At 37.1% G+C, this 21950-nt stretch overlaps 1 protein-coding gene and 1 long non-coding RNA gene across 2 annotated transcripts in view; one reads left to right on the top strand and one right to left on the bottom strand.

Annotated features, from left to right (window-relative positions):
* Positions 1 to 236: 236 nt before the first annotated feature.
* Positions 237 to 11103, bottom strand: LOC147180544 (MARVEL domain-containing protein 2-like). Its single transcript, XM_086072515.1, has 6 exons — positions 10885 to 11103; positions 6842 to 7892; positions 2567 to 2775; positions 2312 to 2483; positions 742 to 792; positions 237 to 541 (listed from the first exon to the last, which is right to left on the bottom strand). The coding sequence occupies exons 2-6, from the start codon at positions 7865 to 7867 to the stop codon at positions 428 to 430; spliced, it is 1572 nt and encodes a 523-aa protein (XP_085928641.1). The 5' UTR covers positions 7868 to 7892; positions 10885 to 11103; the 3' UTR covers positions 237 to 427.
* LOC147180543 (uncharacterized) overlaps positions 1895 to 21950 on the top strand; it is a 69494-nt gene continuing 49438 nt past the window's right edge. Inside the window, exons 1-2 of the long non-coding RNA XR_015094496.1 lie at positions 1895 to 1974; positions 2466 to 2656. This is a non-coding gene — a long non-coding RNA (uncharacterized LOC147180543). The remainder of the gene's footprint in view (positions 1975 to 2465; positions 2657 to 21950) is intronic.

Genomic DNA, 21950 nt, shown 5'->3' with positions numbered 1-21950 from the left:
TGAATTTGTCTCAGCGTGCCCTGTGATTGGCTGACGCAGCATTATGAGGACAAGTCGTATAGTAAATGGATGTCTGGATGTGTTGCAGTAAATTGAGCTGTATTCAATTTTGTTGCATTTTGTACTTCAGCTATTCAGATTCGGATTCACATAAGGAGCTATTATTGGATGTCTCCATGACATGGAGTCCATGTCCTCCATTTTGTGTCCGTTTGCATGTAAGGTTCAATCATGAAGACCTGCAATTGGCATTTAATTTCATTGCCATCCCAAACACGCAAGTCAAAGACATTGATCATTTTGAAATGGTTGTAAAGGCCAAGTAGTGCAAATAAAACATAACACAATAGTAGAAAAATATAACAACAAAGTAAAAGTCATCGTATTAATGTGTATTCACAACAATACGATAAAGCAAGCAATTTTGTTATTTTTTAAATCCAGTTGCATCTTGGTCAAAGGCGCGGATTCTGTTTTTTATGTGACTCAGTTTGGCTTTCAAGTAGTCACAACGTTGCTTTTTCTCCAGAAAAGTCAGCTCCTGTAACAAGAAAATAAAAAAACACAAAATCATTCTTGATTCTTGATCCACTTCTTCTACTCTGCCTGCTCTCTATTTGTTACATACAGTTTGTGTGATTCAAATGAGATTTTGCACCGCTTTGATGGGTTGAATCATTGACTGCGGCTAAAAAGTGGAAATGAGCTGCTTTCTCAACAAGGATAATCATCATCACTTACGCTCTTTTTCTGCTCGTATTGCTTCACGATGCTTTGAATCCTGTTTCGGTCCTGAAAAAAAAAATTGTATAATATTAGAGATTTACTGGATGGAATAAAATGTATTAAAAAGTCTACACACACTGTTCAAATTACAGGTTGATAAAGTGAGACCTAAAATAAAATAAAATCCCACCATTAATTCATTCATTGCCATTGACGGCTATAAACGTAAAAAAAAAATCATTTGAACTATTTCTATTAGTTTAACATTTTTTTCCCACTTTTATTAACAAGAGTATGAAAACCTGGATTTTTTAAAAATTGTACATTTAGAACAGATATAAAGTCATGCGATTAACCACGATTAAAAACTTTAATCGCCTGATGCCCCGAATCTTTAATAATCCTTTTTTTTTAATGGATTTATGGCAGAAATCTTTTCAAGAGTGGAAGTAAAAATCCAACAGAAATAATGTACATGGCCAGTTCTAAATAGCAGTCAGTGTTAGCATAAAATCTTTACGTTTTTGCTAGAAAGCAAAACATATGTCAGGAAAAGCTTTCTCAAACATCTGAAATGTATTTTAGGTTAATCAGAGACATTTTAAGCGGTTGCAGGTGTGTGCTGATGACCATTTAACAAGAGTTTGAATGTGATTGGTTAATTCTCAAGACGACTACGTTTCCAGTCATTAGAGGGGGTGTACACTTGTGCTACTGCATTAGCCGAGTTGCTTATTTAGTTGACTTTTTTTACTTGTCTTGATAAGATGCTTATTTTTTATTTGATTTTACTTTTCTTAGTCTCAGTATTTTATATCACAAAAATCTGGTGTTTGAACAGCCAAATTAAAAAAATACTTTATTTATTTAGTACCGTTCAGTTCCAGTCTACTTAAATGTGTGCGTCCTTTTGGCTTGTACAGTTGATCTTATACAGTACAGTAAACCCCAACTCCATTGCTGTTTAATCAGTTTAATCATTGATTAATCTAGTCTGCTACTATTTCGCAGATTTAAATTTTTTATTTTCATTTTAATTTTTAAAAAAAATATTTTTAGTCAAAAACTCAATTTTGGGCTTTAAAATCGGCTGCATCTCCACTTTCAACCACAAGATGGCAACACACTTATTTAATTTGAGACGAAGAAGAACAAAACAGGAAATACTGTTTTGTCAATTTTGTTGAAAAAAAAGAAGAAGCTTTTTTAGGGCGACAGAGAGCGGAAGCTGTTGGTTCATTTTATAATGTACGTCTTTGGGAATGATTATTGTTGTATATTGTGAGATGATAAGTTAAGTTTGTTAGTTGAGAAAAAAAAAAACATAATTTGTTTCCTGTAAACACAGAAGGGTTGGTAGACTATTTGTGCATTATGTTAGTGTTATCCATTGCTGTTGCGCTCTATGTTTTTAAATGTTTAATGCAACTGTAAAAGTGTATCTAAAGGCCTTAAAAAAACACAAGTGTCGTTCATGCCTGTAGAATATTTAAATAGGGTTGGTGTGGTCTGGTAGGGGGAGGGGGGGGGGGTTGTGTAGTGTTACTATAATTGCAGCAAATATGTGAAATATGACATATCCTACCTCTCCGCTTTTTCCATCTGTGACGAGTCGTGCCATGACGACGTCCAGCTCGCTGAACTTATTGAGAGTGGCACTGATGTCTTTGTAAAGGTCTTTGTACTCCTGATACTGGTCATTGAACACAGCTTTGTATTTTTCCCTTTCTTCCACACAGCTGATTTCCGGATACTTCCTATGAGGACGGATACGACAGTTAACTGTCACACGGGCTCACGGATGACCATTCATGCAGATGTCTGGAAATTGTTGACTCACATGATGTAGTCTGCGACGATGTGCACTTCGGGGATGCGCGCCGGAGCTGCTGCTTTGTTCTGACAGGCGGGGCTCTTCTGGATGTTGGAGGTGAGTACATGCTGCTTGTTTGGACCTTTGTTTCCTCTGCTGTCTGCTTCAGTGGAGAATGATATGGGTTTTGCTTTTAGTGGGGCCAGGAGGTTGGTGCGAGGGCTCTCCAATGGATTCTGAAAGTATAAAAAAAAAATAGCACATTTTTGCCAGCATCTGTACAAACACTACTCACCAAAACTTGTTGTGCTTTCGGGTGAAATTTCAGGATGAAACTAAAATTTGACTTAACTTCTCTAAACTTTTGAATGCAGGAGTGAGTCCAACTGTACTATATTTGACCAAAATTAGCATAATTTAAATTGGGGATAGAACAAATATCGGTCGGGCCGATCAGCGCTGATATTTTTAATTTTTTAAATTTTTTAATTAATTTTTTGTTTTTTTTTAAAAAGAGCTCAATATTGTTCATTCGGTAATGTCATCATCATTGCTCTTTTTTTTCTTTTTCTTTTTTGTATGTGGGTGAGTATGTGTGTATTCGTTAGTTCACCAAAAACCTATTTAAAAAAAAAATCCCATACCGTTCACCTAAACCGAACACCGCCATCAGGAGACCCGAGGAAGGACCAAAGAAAACAAAGGAAAGTGAAATCCAGCACCGACCAGAAGATACAAAACACGGTGCTCGCTGCTGTATGTTTCATTGATTAAAACAGGCCCTGCGTTGTTGTTAAAAGCCGCTGATATTTATAGCGTTTTGACAAATATCGGCATTGACCTTGTATAAAAAAAAATCTTACGATCATTTTAAATTCGTGGTAACTTCGGGGAACTTTTTACCGCTACAGTATTTAATGTCCAGTTAACTTCATAAGAGATACTGCTAACGCTGGAAACTCTGCAGTTGCGCCTTTTGTTTTTGGTTGGAATTAAAACTAAATTAAGTGAAAATTTAACATTGAGGATATTTGGACATTTTTGAAAACTTATTTACTGTCGAAAACAACAGGGAAATATTTACTTGTTTAAGTTTGCATTACATTTTTTTAATACACGCTGACGACCCTGGAAGCGTATTTTGTTAGAATTTTAAAGTAAAGGTGAATTGTTGAAGAATAAAACAAAAACAACTCCTATGCCTTCCCGTGATTCTTCCAGTCTCTCTGCTGTCACCTGCAGGGTTATTAACGGAAATGAAATAACAAATAACTAAAATTGAAAAACATTTTCTTAAAGAATTTAAATAACTATGAGAGTGCTTAAAAATGAAAATAAACAACTGAAATGACATTTTACGGTCAAAAATCTAACGTCTATAATTACAGAGACAATTCCTTTGTTTTTTTGTCTTTGTCATTTAATTTAATTCAAGATCTTAGGGTTTATTTAAAAAAAGTATATTGGCTCAGACGGTTTTACAGCAGCTGTATGCTTAACTGGGTTGGGGGATGTCGTTGATGTTTGTCAACTGTGGACATGCCCTTTGAGACTTTTGTGTGATTAAGGACTATATAATTTTTTTTTTGACTTAATGGCCATACGCAATATTTGATTAGCTGACATCTTTTGTTGAGTTTTTGTGCCAAGACATACTGTGAACTTTTTTTTAAAATCTTGCACATAAGAAATACTCTTTATTAATACATACTAAATCTAATACTAAAACTAATAAGAACTAAACTAAATCAGAGCATTAAAAAAATTTTTTTTGAACTAATAAGCCGCTCTATTAACTAATTAAAAGTAACTGAATTTGAAAAAATAACAGTCAAACGTACTATAAACTAACTATAATGAAAAATCCAAACTATTGTAACCCACTATAAGCTCAGTCGCCACTTCTTTCTGAGAACATTCTGGCTGAAACCTCGCCATTGTCAGTTTCAATTCACATGCATGATAATTGAACCACTTGATTTACTGCACCTTGTAAATGTTCGCATTGCATCTCATTAAAAAAAAATCCCACTAAATTATTGGGAGAGCAGGATCACTCCAACTGCCATACATCGTCTCCACACATGTGACAGCACAACTTACTGCACCTTGTCTCTTTGTGTCAAGTCAATTAAATGATGTTAAAGTGTTTGCCAGCAAAATAAGCTGATGCACCAATACCAAATAAAAGCACTGCAGATTGTCTTGACGGACGTTAAATTACATCAGATTTGCTCTCCCTTCTCTTTTGTTCTGCGGCTGATTTTGGCTTGTGTGCTTTCATTAGTGGGATTGATAATGTCAGTTATTATAAATCTGGAGCTTGATAAAAATAAATAAATAATCTAATTAAAATAACTTGGCAGACGTTTTGGTGATGCGATGCACGAGTGGCATTTTAACTTTTGTATTTGCTGAGTGTGAAGTGAAGCACTGGAGATTTAAAAAAAAAAAATCATATAAATAAGAGATAAGATACAAATCAAGTGACCGGGGAAGGTTTTATTTTCTTCCATCTGGTTAATGTGCCAAAACATCATTGACTGGTCCTTGTCAGTCATTTTTGTCATTTATTTTGTGTTGTTCACAACTGTTAAAAGCTAAGTAGCATGCTAGCTCTTTGGATGTTTGGATGTTTTGTCCCCGGGTCCTGTACCGGCGTCCCGCTTTTTGCCATGTGTATGTCAATCACTCAGTTGTCATAGCGGTTTATACGACAAACCCATTTAAAAGGGAATCCAACTGTTAAATTCCTTCCTTTTTATTTATTTTCTCATTCGTATCTAATCAGCAGCATGACTGGCTTACGTAGCAGGCGTTGACTGGAAATTTCAGAGATCACATGACACTTCCCGCTAACATTTTATGTCACTCTACCATTATTCCTTGTCACTGATGTGAAGCGCATCAATCCGAATTAGTGACAGCCAGTATTACTGCATCCAAATGCAAAGGTTATGGGATCGATCCTCAAACCTGGTGACCATGTTGAATTGCCCTTGAGCCAGACACTAAACCCTAACTGTCAGTGACTGATGTCTTTAGTACCTCTCCTGTGGCTCTCAGAGGAACACAAAAACGTTTGTAGAAATTAGAATTTTTATTTTACATATGTATTTTTATTTTTTAGATAAATTATTTAAATGAATTATTTAGATTAAAAAAAAAAAAGAATAACTAAATGTTCAAAAAATGTCATCCACATTTTTAAGTTGTCAGAAAAACAGACAAAGGGTAGATGAAAAAGTTTTAAAAAGTACTTTAAAAATGTAAAAAAAGGAAGAGGAAACGCAGAAATTTGCCAAAAATATCAGCAAAATTAATAAATAAAAAGCAGAAAAGAAAACTTTCGAAAACTATAAAATATCCAGAAACAAAAGAAGAAAGATAGAAAATTACCATTAAATGTTTTTGGAATTGCAAAAAAAACGTTAAAAATTTGACTTAAAAAAAGGCAGAAAAGAAAACGTTTAAAAAGTAAAAATAAAATGTCCAACACCACAAGAAGAAATCCCAAAAATTACCATTAAATGTCCACAAAATTGCCCAAAAATGTCAGAAAATTGATAGCAAATACTGCAGAAAAAAAAGTCAAAAGTAACCATATAATGTCCAGAAACAAAAGAAGAAAGGTGGAAAATTACCATAAAATGTCTTTGGAATTGCCAAAATGGACTTAAAAAAGGCAAAAAATAAAACACTCAAAAAGTAAACATAAAATGTCCAAAACCATGAGAAGAAATCCTAAAAATTACCATGAAATGTCCACAAAATTGCCAAAAATGTTAGAACATTTATATAAAAAAATGGCAGATTTATTTCCAAAAAGTAGCCATATGTCCATATGTCCATTAAATTGCTAAAAATGTACGAAATTTGACAGAAAGACAGAAAAGTCTAAAAATGTATGAAAATTACCAAAAATAAAAAATCCAAAAAGACAAGAAGAGTAAAGGTAGGAGAAAATGAATGTCTACGTATTGGATGCTACTGTCGTATTTTTGTGTGGTGGTGCAGCTCTAATTATGTCTTGGGCCCTCAGTACATTAAACTAACACTAACACACTGTTTCCTTCATCACAATCTTCACGCTTTGCCGCTCCAGACAGATTTTTTGTGATTGATTTGACCTAAAATGGCTCTTTTGACAGTAAAGGTTGCTAACCCCTGCCCTACTGTGAAAGCATGTCTATATGCACCCTGGGATTGAACCAGTGCACTAGTGGCTATACCTCACCTATACACCCACCTCACCTCACCCCACCTATCACCTAATTGAAATGCAGCTTTAGTGTTCCTCACCATCGCCTTGTCCTCAAAGTCTACCCTCTCCCTCCGCCTGGCCTCGTGCCGCCACATCTTCAGACAGACCAGAAAACTTCCCAGATACATGGCCATGTTGATGAAGATGAAAGCAGTTCCCGCCATCTGGCCCCCTTCCACTCGGCACAGACCGGCCAAGATGGGGTTGATACCGACGGTCATGTAGCAAAGCCCCCCGCGGTTCAAGTCGTTCACGTACACGATGGCCGACGCCATGTAGAGTAGGAACAGCGTTAGGTTGATCAAGGCTTCGGTCAGAGGCCACCAGGGCGCATCGAGGAGGATGGTGCGATAATACATCGTCATTCCCAACACTAGGAGGACCACTGTCAACACCCAACACACTCCCGCCACCGACACAACGAAGGGGGTCATAGGTCCATTGTAGCTGTACCCCGATAGGCCCAGTCCGTTGTTGTAGACGCCGTTATACAACCCGTACGTGTTGGACCATTCGCTGTCTTTGTGGATGTAGGCGATGACACAAGCGACGACCAACCCCCCGAATAGAAGCTCGATGCCAGCTAGAAGTCGCAGCAGGCCCGGCCATGACTTCAAGTAAGAGTACTTGAGGTTGTAAACTTCCAACTTCGCAGCGTAGTACTCGGCGGGATGGATGCTCGTGAGGAGAGAATCCTCATTTGGGCTTGGGTTGGTTTCTTTAAAAAAAGGCTTTTCTAGGGTTTCGTCCCATTTCTTGCGCTCCAGGAAGGGACTTACAGGAGGGCTGACACGGGTTCCGTTAGGGAGGATTTTTATCTGACCACTGCTGGCTTCTGAGTCATCCGCACCGGCACTGTCTCGTCCCCACTTCCACTTTATGCTGCCCCATGAATTGGGGAGGAGGGATTTCAGCGTATTCAAATTCCCCTTTATGTCGTGATTGTCCTTCTGTACATAAGGCGGTGCACTGGATGTTCTGCTTGTGGAGTCATCATCACCTGCGCTGCTCTCTGGTGTTGGCGTATGAATCACCCACACAGGCACTCCAGTGGGCTTCTTCATCGTGTGGGCTAATTTCGGTGATTCACTGAAAACAGAGTCATGACATAATCACTTTGTTGAAGAGAAACCAGATGCTGTTACTGTTTAATGTCTCTGTATACAAAATAAACCTTGAGTTATTGAGGTCGCCACAAAAAAAAATGGTATTAGCTTATCGTAATAGTTTTGCCCAAGGATGTTTAAACTTTTTATTCCAAGGGCCCACATTAGCCCACGGAAGATTCTGTTATGTGATGAAACCTGAAGTACTTACTTCAAAAGAGCTCAACACTGCTTTTCATCGAAACAACACTTTAGAATGAAGCATGGTGATTGGCAGCATGATGTATTGAGGCTGTTTTTTTTTTACAGGTGGAACGGGGAGGGAATTATGAACAGTTCAAAACTGCAGTCAGTGTTAGCACAAAACAACAATGTCAAAATAGCAGGAAAAGCCTACTAGAACAACTGACTTTATTTGGTGTGACTCAGAGGCACTTTAGCTCATTTCCTCCCAAAAACGTATTCTATTTTAAATATTACCATGCTACCAAAGATGTATTTATATGTTGTTGTTGTTTTTAGCATACAGAAGGCTTTGATGCAGTCTCTGAACTGAAGAGAATGCTTTAAGCAATGGTAGATAATTATTACAAAATTGGCCAGCAGGTGGCAGCAGAGTATAAGAGATCAACCAGGGCCATGTTGCAAAAAGCTCTTTCCCCCACTGTTTTAAACACATTTTTGAATAATGATGAAACTTACCTATATTCTAATGCTAATTGCTGCAAAACATAGAAATATACTTTTTTTTCCTGATGAAAGAAGAGACTCTAATCTTTCTTTTGGTAGGTTTCATGTTTTTAGCAGTAGAACACAATATTCTGTGGGCCTTGCAAAATCAGTCAAAATCCAGTAAAACAGCAGGGAGTGAAGGGGGTTGCTTCAGGCAAAATGGCTGGGAGTGAATGAGTTAAATGGCGACAGATGTGTACTTGAATTAGATTTTTTAATTCTGAACGCCGCTTCATCCCAGTCAGAACAAGGTGTGCACACCTGTGCAACTACATTCGTGAGGTATTTCATTTTTCAACTCTTGAACAGGGGTGTGTAGACTTTTTCTATCCACTGTATGATACATTAGCAATCATTTTAGTTCGTTTTTACTTCCTTTTGAAGAGATCAAGCAAAATTAAATTGACTTAAACAGGTTTGTGGTCACATTAATGGTAGAAGAAACAATTTAATTGTCACTATATAATTTTTTGTATTAAAAAACTGGCATTTGAACAGGGTGTGTCGATTTTTTTCTTCTATCCACTGTATGATACATTAGCAATAATTGCTGTTTGTTTTTACCTCCTCTTGAAGAGATTACAGTAATTTCTGGACTACAAGCCGCTACTTTTTTCACTTGCATTGGACCCTGCGGCTAATACAAATGTGCGGCTTATCCATCAGATCACAAGGGGGCGCACTATAAAAGAAGCGCAAGCGCACCAGGCATAGCAAAACAAACCAAGTGAGCCCAAATACAGTCGGAGAGACAGAACGAAAGCAAGACAATTTGTGCCCTTATTATGGAAAAGAAAGTAGTGCGAACCCGATGCGGTAATTTTAAAACACCTGCGGCTTACAATCTGGTGCGGCTTATAAGTGTAACAAACTTGAGTATTCCCCAAATTTAGCTGGCGCGGCTTACAGTCAGGTGCGCCTTATAGTCCAGAATTGACTGTAAACAAAATTACATTGACTTAAATAGGTTAAGGTCACATTAATGGTGGATTTTTTTTTGTGGAAATGTCACTATTTCATTTTTTTACATTTATATATATAGAGAGAGAATAATACTTTTTCTATCCACTGTATGATACATTAGCAATAATTTCAGTTCGTTTTTACCTCCTCTTGAAGAGATTAAGCAAAATTCAATTGACTTCACATTAATGCAGGGGTGCTCAAGTTTGGTCCTCGAGAGCCCCTATCCAGCCTGTTTTCCATGTTTCTCTCCACTAACACACCTGATTCATGATCAGGATCGTTATCAGGCTTCTGCAAAGCTTGCTGCTTAGCTGATCATTAGATTCAGCTGTGCTGCAGGAGGGAAATATGGAAAAACTGGCTTTCGAGGTCCGAAGAAATGTTTTAATTCTGACTATTTCATTTTTTTTATATAAAAAAAAACAACTGCAATTTGGACAGGGGTGTGTAAACTTTTTCTATCCACAAAAGAAACAGCTAGGTGATAAAGCAAATAGTCAAGGTTTTTCAAGATTGAGCAGCCTCAACATCATATCTCTACATTTCAGAACCAAAACAAACAACCTGTACTAAGCTGACCTTGGCACGGAGCAGAAAGTGACGCAAACGCTCACTTTACAATTCACACCATTTGCTTTTGTAACTGATTTATCTTTATCACCGGGACGTGAATAGAAATGTTTGTGGAAAGTTAAGTGATGAGAATGAACTTCTCTTCTCCTGCGATTCACTCGGTGTAGGAAGTAAGTAAAACGTAAACACAGGCAAACAACACGGGCTGTGTCAAATGCTAATTTCAGTATACGATGCTAAAAAACAGACAACTGTACAGATTATAACAAATGTACTGCACTGGAAGTGCACTGTATTATTATGCAAAGCTTGATTCTTTCGCATACCACTAGAGGGCATTATCACTGATGGTACGAACTAGTACCACACTTCAAGAGCCACTGCAGTAGACCATTTTTTAATATATTTTTTTACACATGTTAGCCTCAGTCATTCTACTAGTGTTCTGATTCGCCTTCCTAGCGAGGTCATCGACCCTCAGCTGGATATCAAGATATGGAATAAATGCTCAAACGTCATTTCATAATCACATTTCTGAGTGTGAGAAAAGACTGAGTTGTATGTAACACAACACAACATTGGACTTTAGTCCATCATAAAAGCGTACTTGCTTACTGTACAACAAAACAGCACCAAACCACAACAACGCTAGCTTGAAAATGTCACTTAGCTGACAATGGAAACTCGCTCAGGGCCAGACTTACCTTCAGGCCTTCTCCATGTCTTATTGCTCCGGTCGCGGCGGTGTTTAGTTTCTGCCCCGGAACTGATATGGACAACAAAATGACTACTTTGCCCGCCGGGCCCACCAGGCCCAGCCGTTCTCAATCTCTCTCAAGTGACTCACTGTCGGCTTTTGATATTCGCTCAAACACACATGCGCGCACACACTGAGGGCGAGTAGGTGGGAGGTGAAGCTTAAATATTAAACCTGGACTGCTTGTGCTGACTGGCACAAGTACAAGTCATGTGAAAGAGTGAGTGAAAGAGTGAGTGAGAGAGGGAGAGAGAGGGAGAGAGAGAGAGAGAGAGAGAGAGAGAGAGGCAGGGAGGGAGGGAGATTGAAAGTTAAAGTTTTCTCTCAAACTGAACATAAAACAAAAGGAATTGTACATGATTGTGTATTGAAAACAACCACATAAATTTACCTTATTCGCTATTGATAGTTGCTAGCTTGATGCTAAAACACAATGCAAAACGCCATTGACAGGCTCATGAAACTAATATATATATGTATATATATATATATATATATATATATATATTAGAAGCGGCATGGTTGTTCAACCATTAAAATTCCATCGTCAAAGAAAGCAAGACATTTTCAACGCTACAGATTGGTCAATAATCTGTAGAAATAACAACAACACGCACCGACTGACCAATAATATAGATTTGTGAAAAAAATCTGAAATTTAACAAATTGGGACATAGGAGGTTCAGGCTCTAGCGATATATTCTTTTTCAGCTAAAACTGCTGCAGCTTACTGAGTCATTTAGTTGTGAAACTTTTCTTTGTGTGTGTCTTAATGTCTGGTTCTACTGCCCCCTATCAGCCAAGATGCACACACCAGGAGGAGCACAATGTGTGGCTGCAGCCGATTAACGACGTTTCCATTCATTTAAATGGAGAAAAATGATTTGAGATACATGTTTGATGTTATAAGCATTGCCACGCAACACATTAAGTAATTTGCTCCCAAAAATGTATAAAAACGTTTTATTTTAAATATTGCCAAAAACATATTATTTATACGTTTTTTATGTTTTTTTTTTAAATGCTAGAGCAGAAGGCTTTAATGCAGCCTCTGACCTGTTATTACAAAAACGGCCAACCGGTGGCAGCAGAGTATAAGAGATCAGCCAGGGCCTTGAAGCAACAAGCTCCTTTCCCCAGTGTTTTAAACAGGTTTGTGAATAATGATGAAATTTAGCTATATTCCAATGCTAATTGCTGCAAAAGTGGAAACAGATACAAAGGTGCCCCCCCCCCCCGATAAAAGAAGAGACTCTAATCTTTCTTTTGGTAGGTTCTTTGTTTTTATCGTAACAGAACACAATATTCTGTGGGCCTTGCAAAATCAGTCAAAATCTAGTAAACCCGCCGGGAGCGAAGGGGGTTACTTCAGGCAAAATGGCTAGGAGTGAAAGAGTCAAACTCTTAAACCACTGATTATTTAATATTCTGTTCTCAGTGTAAATGGGCATTTTAGGACACATGTAACCACCACCAGCATCCACTGGTCTGAGCATAGCTGTTTCCCTCTAGAATTAATTTATTTATAAATATATTTTAGGAATGTAGTTATTTTTTTCTTTTAGAATTGAAACTACATTTCATTTATTTAATGTTTAAATAACAAAAAACAAATACAATGAAAAATGTATAAATTCAACATTTAGTATCCATGATTTCATCAAACAATTGTTTGATTGCATCAAAAGTTGAATGCATTATTTTAGTAATAAATTGCAAAAATATGAGTAGAATAAACAATTTTACATATACAATTATATAACATAAAAAAACGATTAACTATAATTACAGGAAAGAATTGGAATTCATTATTTTATTATAAAATTAATCAGTTTTACAAATTTTACATGCATTAAGCTCCTACATTTTAAATTATTTTGAATGCAACTTTAAACTTTTTTATTTATTTTAAACCTCATGCAAGAATGACCTGGCCCATCTGTCAATTTATCAAATGATGTATAAATTCAACATTTAGTATCCATGATTTTATCAAACAATTGTTAGATTGCATCAAAAGTTTAATACATTATTTTAGTAATAAATTGCAAAAATATGAGTAGAATAAACAATTTTACATATACAATTATATTAACTATAATTACAGGAAAGAATTGGAATTCATTATTTTATTATAATATAATATAATATAATAATCCGTTTTACATATTTTACATGCATTTTAGCTCCTAAATTTTTAATAATTTTGAATGCAACTTTAATTATTATTTTTTTAACTCATGCAAGAATGACCTGGCCCAGCTGTCAAATTATCAAAGTTATCAAATTCGCCACTAGAGGGAAGCAGACTCCTGGTTTTCTTCTGACATACCCCTGCATACAATTTTTTTTTCCTGCTCGTGCTCTTTTTTTCCCGCCTACTGGTTATCAGATTTTTTCATTTTGTTTTTCTACCTGGTCTAACATACATTGCTTAGAGACCCCATCTTCAACTGAGTTGGGAATCTCAACTGAGGAGAAAATTTTCCAATGATAATTTATTTAATGTTTCAACTTAAATATTCATTAACCTGTTGAATAGAAAGAAGCTTAACCAAATTCAATTGAATTAAATGCCCCCCCCCCACCCCCTAAATGCCATAGAGATTTAAAAGTTGATCATTATAATGTCATGATAACAAATTCATATTTTTCAGAGAAAACAAAGTGTATGTTGTGAAAATAACGTACACTTTTCATCCAAGAAATAAAAGCTGTACTAATCTTTACATGAAGATAAAATGTGTATTGTTGGGCTAAAAAAAAATTCAAGACAAAGTCCTAAAATTACGACATTAAAGTGAAAGTTTAACAAGGCAAGTAAGTCATATTTTAGTGAATTAAAAAAAATCTAACTTTATTTTCGTAATACTATGATACCTTATAATTCTTGAAAATACACATTTTTTGGGGGAAAAAAAGTATGGCTTGGAAAAAATATTTATGCAGGAATATCAAAACATTTGAACTGAATCATAGTTTAAGCGTTTTTTTTTTTTGCAATTTTTTTTTATTTTAAAACTTTTTCTACTAGATAATATGACCAATGCTGACTTGAGCATAACCGTTCGTATTGCGTCTTTTAGTAGGGGCGAGCCATTTCGAGCCCATTTTCGGGGGTGCTCAAGCACCCCTAAATCAAACCGCAGCACCTCTAAAATGTTGCCGTACCTAACAGTACTTTATTCAATCTTTATATATCTTAACAACTAAATTACAGCAGCTGTATAATGTGACATCCCGTCTGTAAATGCAGTGTTGATTTTCATGCAGAGACAGCTCAGGGCAAGGACACCAGGAATGACCCCCGACTCCATTCACCACCCACCCACACACACACACACACACACACTCGGCAGTCCTGGTGACCAATAGGCTCGCGGAAGCACATCACACAACCCACTTCCTCAAGTGAATAGAATCCCACCAGTGGCCCTGCCTTGCCCGGGGCACCCTCGTCTGCTGCCGCATTGCGTGCCCCCCCCCCCACTCCCACCCCCACTCCACGGCACAAGTAGTCATAAGTAATGTGCACATGGGATGTAATAGTCATGCAGAGGGAGGATATAGAAGATGAAGATGTGAGTAAGTCAAAGCGCACATTTGTGTGTCTCATATTAACACAATGAATCGTTAAAATGTTATTCTTTCAATTTGTTTGTGTGCTTATTTTATACTGTGCATTCACATGGGCATTATTTAAGGTTTGCATTTTACATGAGAACATTTCCACACTCCGCCTCCAAACTAAAAAGTCACGATTAGTAAATATAGTGGTACCTTGACCTAAAAATTTTATTCGGAACTTGAACCATTTTCGTCTCAAACCATTGTGTCCCATTGAAATTAATGGGAATGCAATTATTCCGTTCCAGACTTCCTCCCAAAAACAAAAAAAACACAAAAATATTGTATATTATTAGCTAACGCCAATTTAAGCTGGGAGGGTTAGTTTATTATTAATTCTTTGACTGCCAGACGTTTTCAGAACAGGGATGCTGTCAGTGCCAGCCGATTTAAGCATTTTGACTGATCTTTCAAGGTCCACAGAAAATGTTGTGTTTGGACTATGGAAACACACATACTACCAAATGAAAGATTGAACTCTCATCTTTCATCTACCTTATTCCGTTCTTCAGTAATCAACAATAGAAAATGGTTAGTTTCACCCAAATGGCTTGTTTTGGACCAAAATACGGAGAAATCAAGCTTTTAGTGAAACGATATTATTTCATGCACTTTAGTGAATTTGACACCTTTTTTTTCCATGAATGATGCCACAAACATCTAAACAGTGCTTTACTTCTGTAAAACACTACCACCAACAATGAAAAAGTGTTTTTTGATAGCAAAATACGTTTATTTACATTCAACAGTGTAACAATTTGACAACAATTTGGCAAACTATTTACAAATGTGTGCAACTGTGGTACTATTTACAATTATGTGGATGTTTCAACTACAGTTTTTCTTTTTGTGTAACACTCCTCTGCGTGCAAGGAGACGCAACAGGATTTGCACAACAGATTAGTTTCACTGCGATTGCCTCTTCGCGTGCAGACGCTACACTTTCTTGCCGGCCGTTTTTTCCGGGGAATAGCAAGTATATACTGCAGTGTGTGTTGCCATCAAGTCTAATATCATGATCATGATACGGTTACGTTACGGTGGTGTTACGTCTGGCTTCCTCATGTCCTTCAGTTGCTATACCGGGTGGTAGATGTTCTGATCCATCTTATCCACTCCATTCATGGTGGCATCGTAGTCCAGAACCAGTGTCTTCTCCGTGATCAGACTGTACCCGCTCCTCCGATGAATATGCATTGGACTCGGGGTACTCTCCATCGTCCGATCGAATGTCCGCTTGTGCAGCTCCGCGTTTTCCGGCGTTAGCATCGCTAGCTGGTGAGGCTTTATGACGTGATCATAGCCGCCACGTCAACGCTTCCAACTTTGGCGTCAAGCTCGGAGTCACCATCATCATCATCATCATCGTCATCAATGCGCTGTTTAGCATTAGTCGATGCTTTTCGTCTTTGAAAAAAATGCTCAAGCGTGAGCTGCTTGTAACCGGTCGCCATTTTCGCTTCCTCAGATTCTCCCCTCAACACTCTAGCTCCGCCTCACGTCTTCTACTGACGCCTACCCGATCTTGTCCAAAGAGAGTCATCGCTGCCATCTATGGGCCAAAACTAGTCATTATACTAACTAGATCTGCTTGATACTTTCAGCACAGCTGGCCAAGGCTTTCCTCCACCCATTTCCCAAAAAACAAACAAAAAAAAAACATAGTGAACGTCTTTTAACGTTTTTGGCGCCCCTCCGTAGGATTTTACTAAACGTTATTTAACGTTTTTGGCAGTAAAAGAGTTAAAAAAAAAAAAGATATATACAGTATATTATTGCCAATTTTTTTTGAACTTTTTAAACAAAAACATATGTGAAATAAATTTAAATAAATAATGAAGATGATAAATGAACACATCACTTTTTTTGAAGACTCCTGATGGCGATTACAGTGAAAAAGGGAGCCATGGGAGCCATTTTCCAAAACGTTTGAAGGACTTTTCTGGATTGCCGCACGTGATAACAACATGTGCACACACAGTGATACTTCTAGTCCTGACACATGGCTCGAGGCACGAAGGCAAGGAAATCCTCCTTTCTTCCTTCCCTAGCAAAAATGAAGCTTACTGTACAGCCTCATTCACTCTTCTTTTGTTCTTGACACACAGAGATGGAACAGCAGAGAGAGAAATTATAACGGAAGCCGATATAAATGACACTCAAAAAAACATTTAGTGGAATGAATAGGCCCTTCACACCCACTCCGCACCTCTAGCTCGGTGTGCATTATGGGAAAAAAAAAAAAAGGGCTGTGAAGCAAGATCAATACTTGTATTTTCTCGGATTTCTCAAGTGTCCAGCAAAGCCCGTTTTTGCTGCTGGTGATAGGCAGGGCGCGAGGCATTATTCAGGTCCGTGCTGCATGTCCGTGCACGGACACACGGGGAGAAGAACATGCCGGGCATGGATTTAGTAATTGGCTCCCCCTTTTCTGCCGCAAGCTGTCCTCAAAGGACCTTTGGACAACCTGGGATGATCCTCACACTGCAAGAGAACCTCCCCCATTTTCTCCAAAGTGCAGCATTCTGAGCTTGTCTTGCTTTTTTTTTTTCTCTCCCCACAATACCACATTTCAGGTTTTTATACTGTAATACATACAATAATGTGTACAACCAGTCAGGGTCTTCGAGGACTTCTCTGCTGGCCCAAACACTTTCAGAATTACAGATCTACATTTATAACTTATATGAAATAATACTCATTTATTTCCAACAGTTTTTTTTGTCTTCATTTCATAGCATGTCTTGGCTTTGTCCAATCAGATTTCATTAGTTAGTTAGATTAGTTGCCCAACGGCCTCACTATCTCAATTGTTGGCGTCAACCACACACACCCATTGAAATAAAGTAGATTTTTTTTTAAACCAATCACATTGAGAGACTTTGACATTTTTACATCCTCTGATTGGTTCAGCTATGTTTATCCCTCTGAATGGTTGATCTTAAATTGCTAACCAAATATTGATTTGCAGTGGAGGATGCTGTCGGCATTGATGAAAAAATTATTTCCAAGGCGCAGTTTAATTACTAGGGGGTGTCAGATGATTACAATTTTTAATCGGAATTAATCGCATGATTAGTTAATAGTTAACTCACGATTAATCACAAATTTTATATCTGTTCTAAATGTACAGTAAAATATTTTTTTCTCTCCAATTTTCATATTCTTGTTAACATAAAAGATACTTTTTTTTTAAACTAATAGATCTATGACTGCTTCTTTTAATTATTGATAAAGTAATTTCATAATAATTCATAAAATTGAGTTAAAATTTAAAAGATGTACTGTACTGTAAAAAACGAGTGTTATTGATTTGTGTCGAGGTCATTTTCTGCCACTAGATGGCATAATTGCATTTGTAAGACGTTGGTGACAGCTCACTGCATTTTTCTTTTTATATTGAGAGCTAACTAATCTTTGTTGATGAAAATGTTTCTCAGTCCTGTCAAAGAAAATAATTAATTAATATTGTTAATAATTGTAAAGATAAAACATCTCCTGATTGTGATCAACTTGATATGAAAACAGTGAAAAAGATAGCTACGGGAATTTCTAAACCACTTACAAACATCGGCAACTTATCATTTCAAATTTCCGAATAAAATGAAAACGGCAAAAATTATTCCAATCTACAAAGCTGCGGACAAATACAAGTTCACAAATGACAGGCCTGTCTCGCTACTACCACAATTCTCTAAAATTCTTGAAAAACTTTTCAATAACAGATTCATAGAAAAACATAAAATACTTTCTGATAGTCAGTATGGATTTAGAACAAAACGGTCAACTGCACTAGCTTTAACAGAACTTACTGAAGAAATGACTGATTCCATCGATAAAAAGGAACTTACAATCGGACTGTTCGTTGATCTACAAAAAGCATTTGACGCTATAAACCAAGATATATTGATTAGTAAATTGGAGCGTTGTGGTATTAGGGATACAGCCTTGAATTGGATCAGAAGTTATTTACAAGAAAGATCACAGTTTGTGTATTTGGATATAGTATGTGGTGTCCCTCAGGGGTCAGTGTTGGGGCCAAAGCTGTTTATATTGTATAATAATGATTTGTGCAACGTGTCTCATATATTAAGTTTGGGTTATTTGCAGATGATACAACTATTTTAGTTTCTGGTGAGAAAATGCAGTTTATTTTAGATACAATTACCTCCGAATTTAAGAAAGTAAAAAAAATAGCTTGATTTAAAAGCAAGTTATCAATCAATTTAAACAAGACGAAATTAGTTGTGTTTGGTAAAATTAAAATAGGGAATAGGGAGATTGCAAATTGAATGGGGGTAATTGTTGTTAATAAAATCTGCTGGAAACCACACATTGAATACTGACTCTCTAAAAGCATCTCCATCCTGACAAAAATCTAACGCTTTCTCAACCAGAAATTATTACACATTCTGTACTGCTCTCTAATATTACCATATTGAAATGATTGTTATTGGAGGTTATGGTTCGAGGGGAGTTCATAACTTAAAGACAAAGTATTCAAGAGCAACATTGAAGAGTTTCCGTACATCATGTGGAGTGAACATTTGGAACAGGCTGAATACCGATTTACAACAATGTCCAAACATAGACCAGTTCAAAAGGAAATATAAAATCAACATTTTTGAAAAGTATCGGGTAGAAGAAGTGCTTTTCAATGGAAAGTAACATTGATTGATGTTATTATTATTATTAGTATTGTTGCTATTGATAAGGAAAAAAACTATATGTATATGTAAAAGTATGACAATATATGCTTAATAAAGTTCAACGTGTTCACTATTAATAATTACTATAATAACCTTTGTTTGTTATTAATAATCAAGATATATTAGCTGTATACTAGCCGTTTTTTTGCTTTGTTTACTTTACATACCTACTATTTATTGTGTGATGTATGTTAAAAGGGGTAGGACCTGATATGTTTATGCTTCTTCCTACTCCTTTTTGAACATGTATGTGTAGCTCATGACTGGGTTTTATTTTATTTTTTTATTTTATTTTTATTTTATGTTTTTTTTATATTTTGTCTTTACACATGTACGTTTATAATCAGTTTTTTTTATATACATGTTCGAAAAACGTTTTTTTTTTTTTAAGGATCTTTGTGCAGTTTGTCACTTTTTTACTCGCGACTGACACCACTGGCCCAAAGCGTAACTGCAGCATTTGTGTCAGACTCGCTCGTGCAGGACATCACCCTCTACCACTCCACCCCTCCCCTCCCCCGAAAAACTGCAGGGTCCGCACACTCTACTATAAAGGCAAGATAAAAGCTGATAGGTGCAGTCAGAGTAAAACAGTCAGGGCTCTTCGTACTCAACTGGGCATTGGTGGAGCATGCATGATGGAGAAAAAGCTTTAATGCACCTTTAACATGAGGTAACTTGTGAAATTTGTAGAATTGTAAAATACAACTTGACCTCAGTCTCCACAAATATATGTATTATTATTAAATTTTATTACTGCTAAATTTTGACGTGTTTGCCGCATTGCGACTGGAATTCCCCCAGTCCAGGTTTTCCAAGTAAGGAGCAGTCATTAATGGCGCGTACAATTTTTTTTTGTGGCCTTAAAGGAACTTTAAAATCACTCAAAATGAACGCACTCAATTTTCTAGTAATTACATATCCATGCAGTAGGTGGCAGTGGTGCTTTCATTGTCAGAGAGTGCGCAAGGAGTATTCGCTCCTCTGCTGTGGTGTACTTCCAACAGACAAATGACACGAGCGTTTTCTTTTGTACATTATTTTGCGAGGTGATGGTGGCTTAGGTCACTTAAGGTTGGAAACTCGCCGCTTGCCGCTGCGTCTGACTCGATGATAAAAACAATACGTCGTGCAATTTAGCTCTCATGAGACCTTTTGGGGTTGTGGAACAACATGGACAGGGTGACTGACTCTGCCACTCTGCCGGGATATCGGACTGGTGCCAGCTCCCTCCTGATTTGGCTGTAATTAACCGCGCTGAGCCCTGTTTGTGCATGTAGACATGAAGAGACGCTTGTTATTTGACTGTGTGCGTGCTACGTGTTTCACCTTGGAACAGGGCCTCAGCAGCTGTCTGCCCTCTGATACAGCCGTCGTGTTTATATCAATACAACCCCCCTGCAATCCCGTTTAACGTTATTACCAGGGTTGGGAGGGTTACTTTTATTTTTAAATATTCTGTTACAGTTACAAGTGACCTGCAATTCTTTTAAAATTAGTAACGTAATCCAAGTACCATAATATTAATGTAATGTAACTTGATTACTTTTGGATTACTCCAATACTGAGTATGCTCATAAAGACAAGATACAAATAAAAATCACCACAATATATATTCAATACGATGTGCCCCTGCTATTTGCGGGTGAGAGGGACCCGGGCAGCCTACAATTAGCAAAAATCCTAGTGTAATTAAAAAGCATGGAGGTTATAGATTGATTGATTGATTGATTGATATATGCTGTTTTTGAACTGTCACTGAAAGCATAAATAGATAGATCAATCCATCCAATGAGGATGACGATGCGTGACATCAACTGCAAAATGAACTTTTAAGTTTAGTTGTGTATATGTTGTGTGTGATGTTTAAATAGTGAAGATTTGTTTGGAAGGTGTAACTCACATTATGGTTGTAAGCTAGCGTGCTAGCTAGCAAGAAGCTACAGCGCGTAGCATGCCGCTGGACTCTCAGCTCAAACTTTCGCGCCGAGTAAATTCCAGGGAATACCGATCGCCATTTCCTCCTACCGTCTGTGAAGCTTTTTCAAACTGCCCGCGTGTGAAGGACACGACCAGTCAATTTGTTTGTCCCCACCTCTCTCTCGCTTTCTCTCTCATCGTAGAAATTGTAATCCTCGAAGTAATCTCCATTTTTAATAAATGTACCTGTAATCTGATTACATGTTTTTTCCTGTAACTGTAAGGGAATACAGTAAAAAAAAAAAAAAAATAATAATCTGATTACTAATTCTCATACTATTTTTTTCTCTTTTAAAAGTGTGGCCCTAAAAGTCTTTCAACAACTCTCACAAGAAACGGAGAAGATGTGGTTTGATTATATTATTAGTGTGATGGAAGAAAAATAAATAAATACAGAGAAGAGATTTCAGAGCATGTATCAATGGGGAAAGTCTTTAATGTTGTGACCTTGGTGTCTCTCCTTGCTAGGACAACAGTTGAGCTGTAAAATTCAAAATCAGCAAAATGCATACAGAGAACATGTTCAACCCATTTGCCATCCATTGAACGTCGACGTATTCCTGTGCTACCACGTGCACGATGCATCATGATGAAGCGATGTGCGCAGAACAATAGATGCGTTACATTTCATTTTAGGCGAGTGTTATTGTTCAATAGAGGTGTGTTGATTTCCTCTCAGGGAGATAACAAGAAAGGG

The sequence above is a fragment of the Leptonotus elevatus genome, chromosome 1, assembly GCF_054856555.1.
Source record: "Leptonotus elevatus isolate MCC_2025b chromosome 1, RoL_Lele_1.0, whole genome shotgun sequence".
NCBI classification, from domain to species: Eukaryota; Metazoa; Chordata; class Actinopteri; order Syngnathiformes; family Syngnathidae; genus Leptonotus; species Leptonotus elevatus.
The sequence above is the reverse complement of the archived record's forward strand: the minus strand, read 5'-3'. Positions and strand labels throughout refer to the sequence as shown.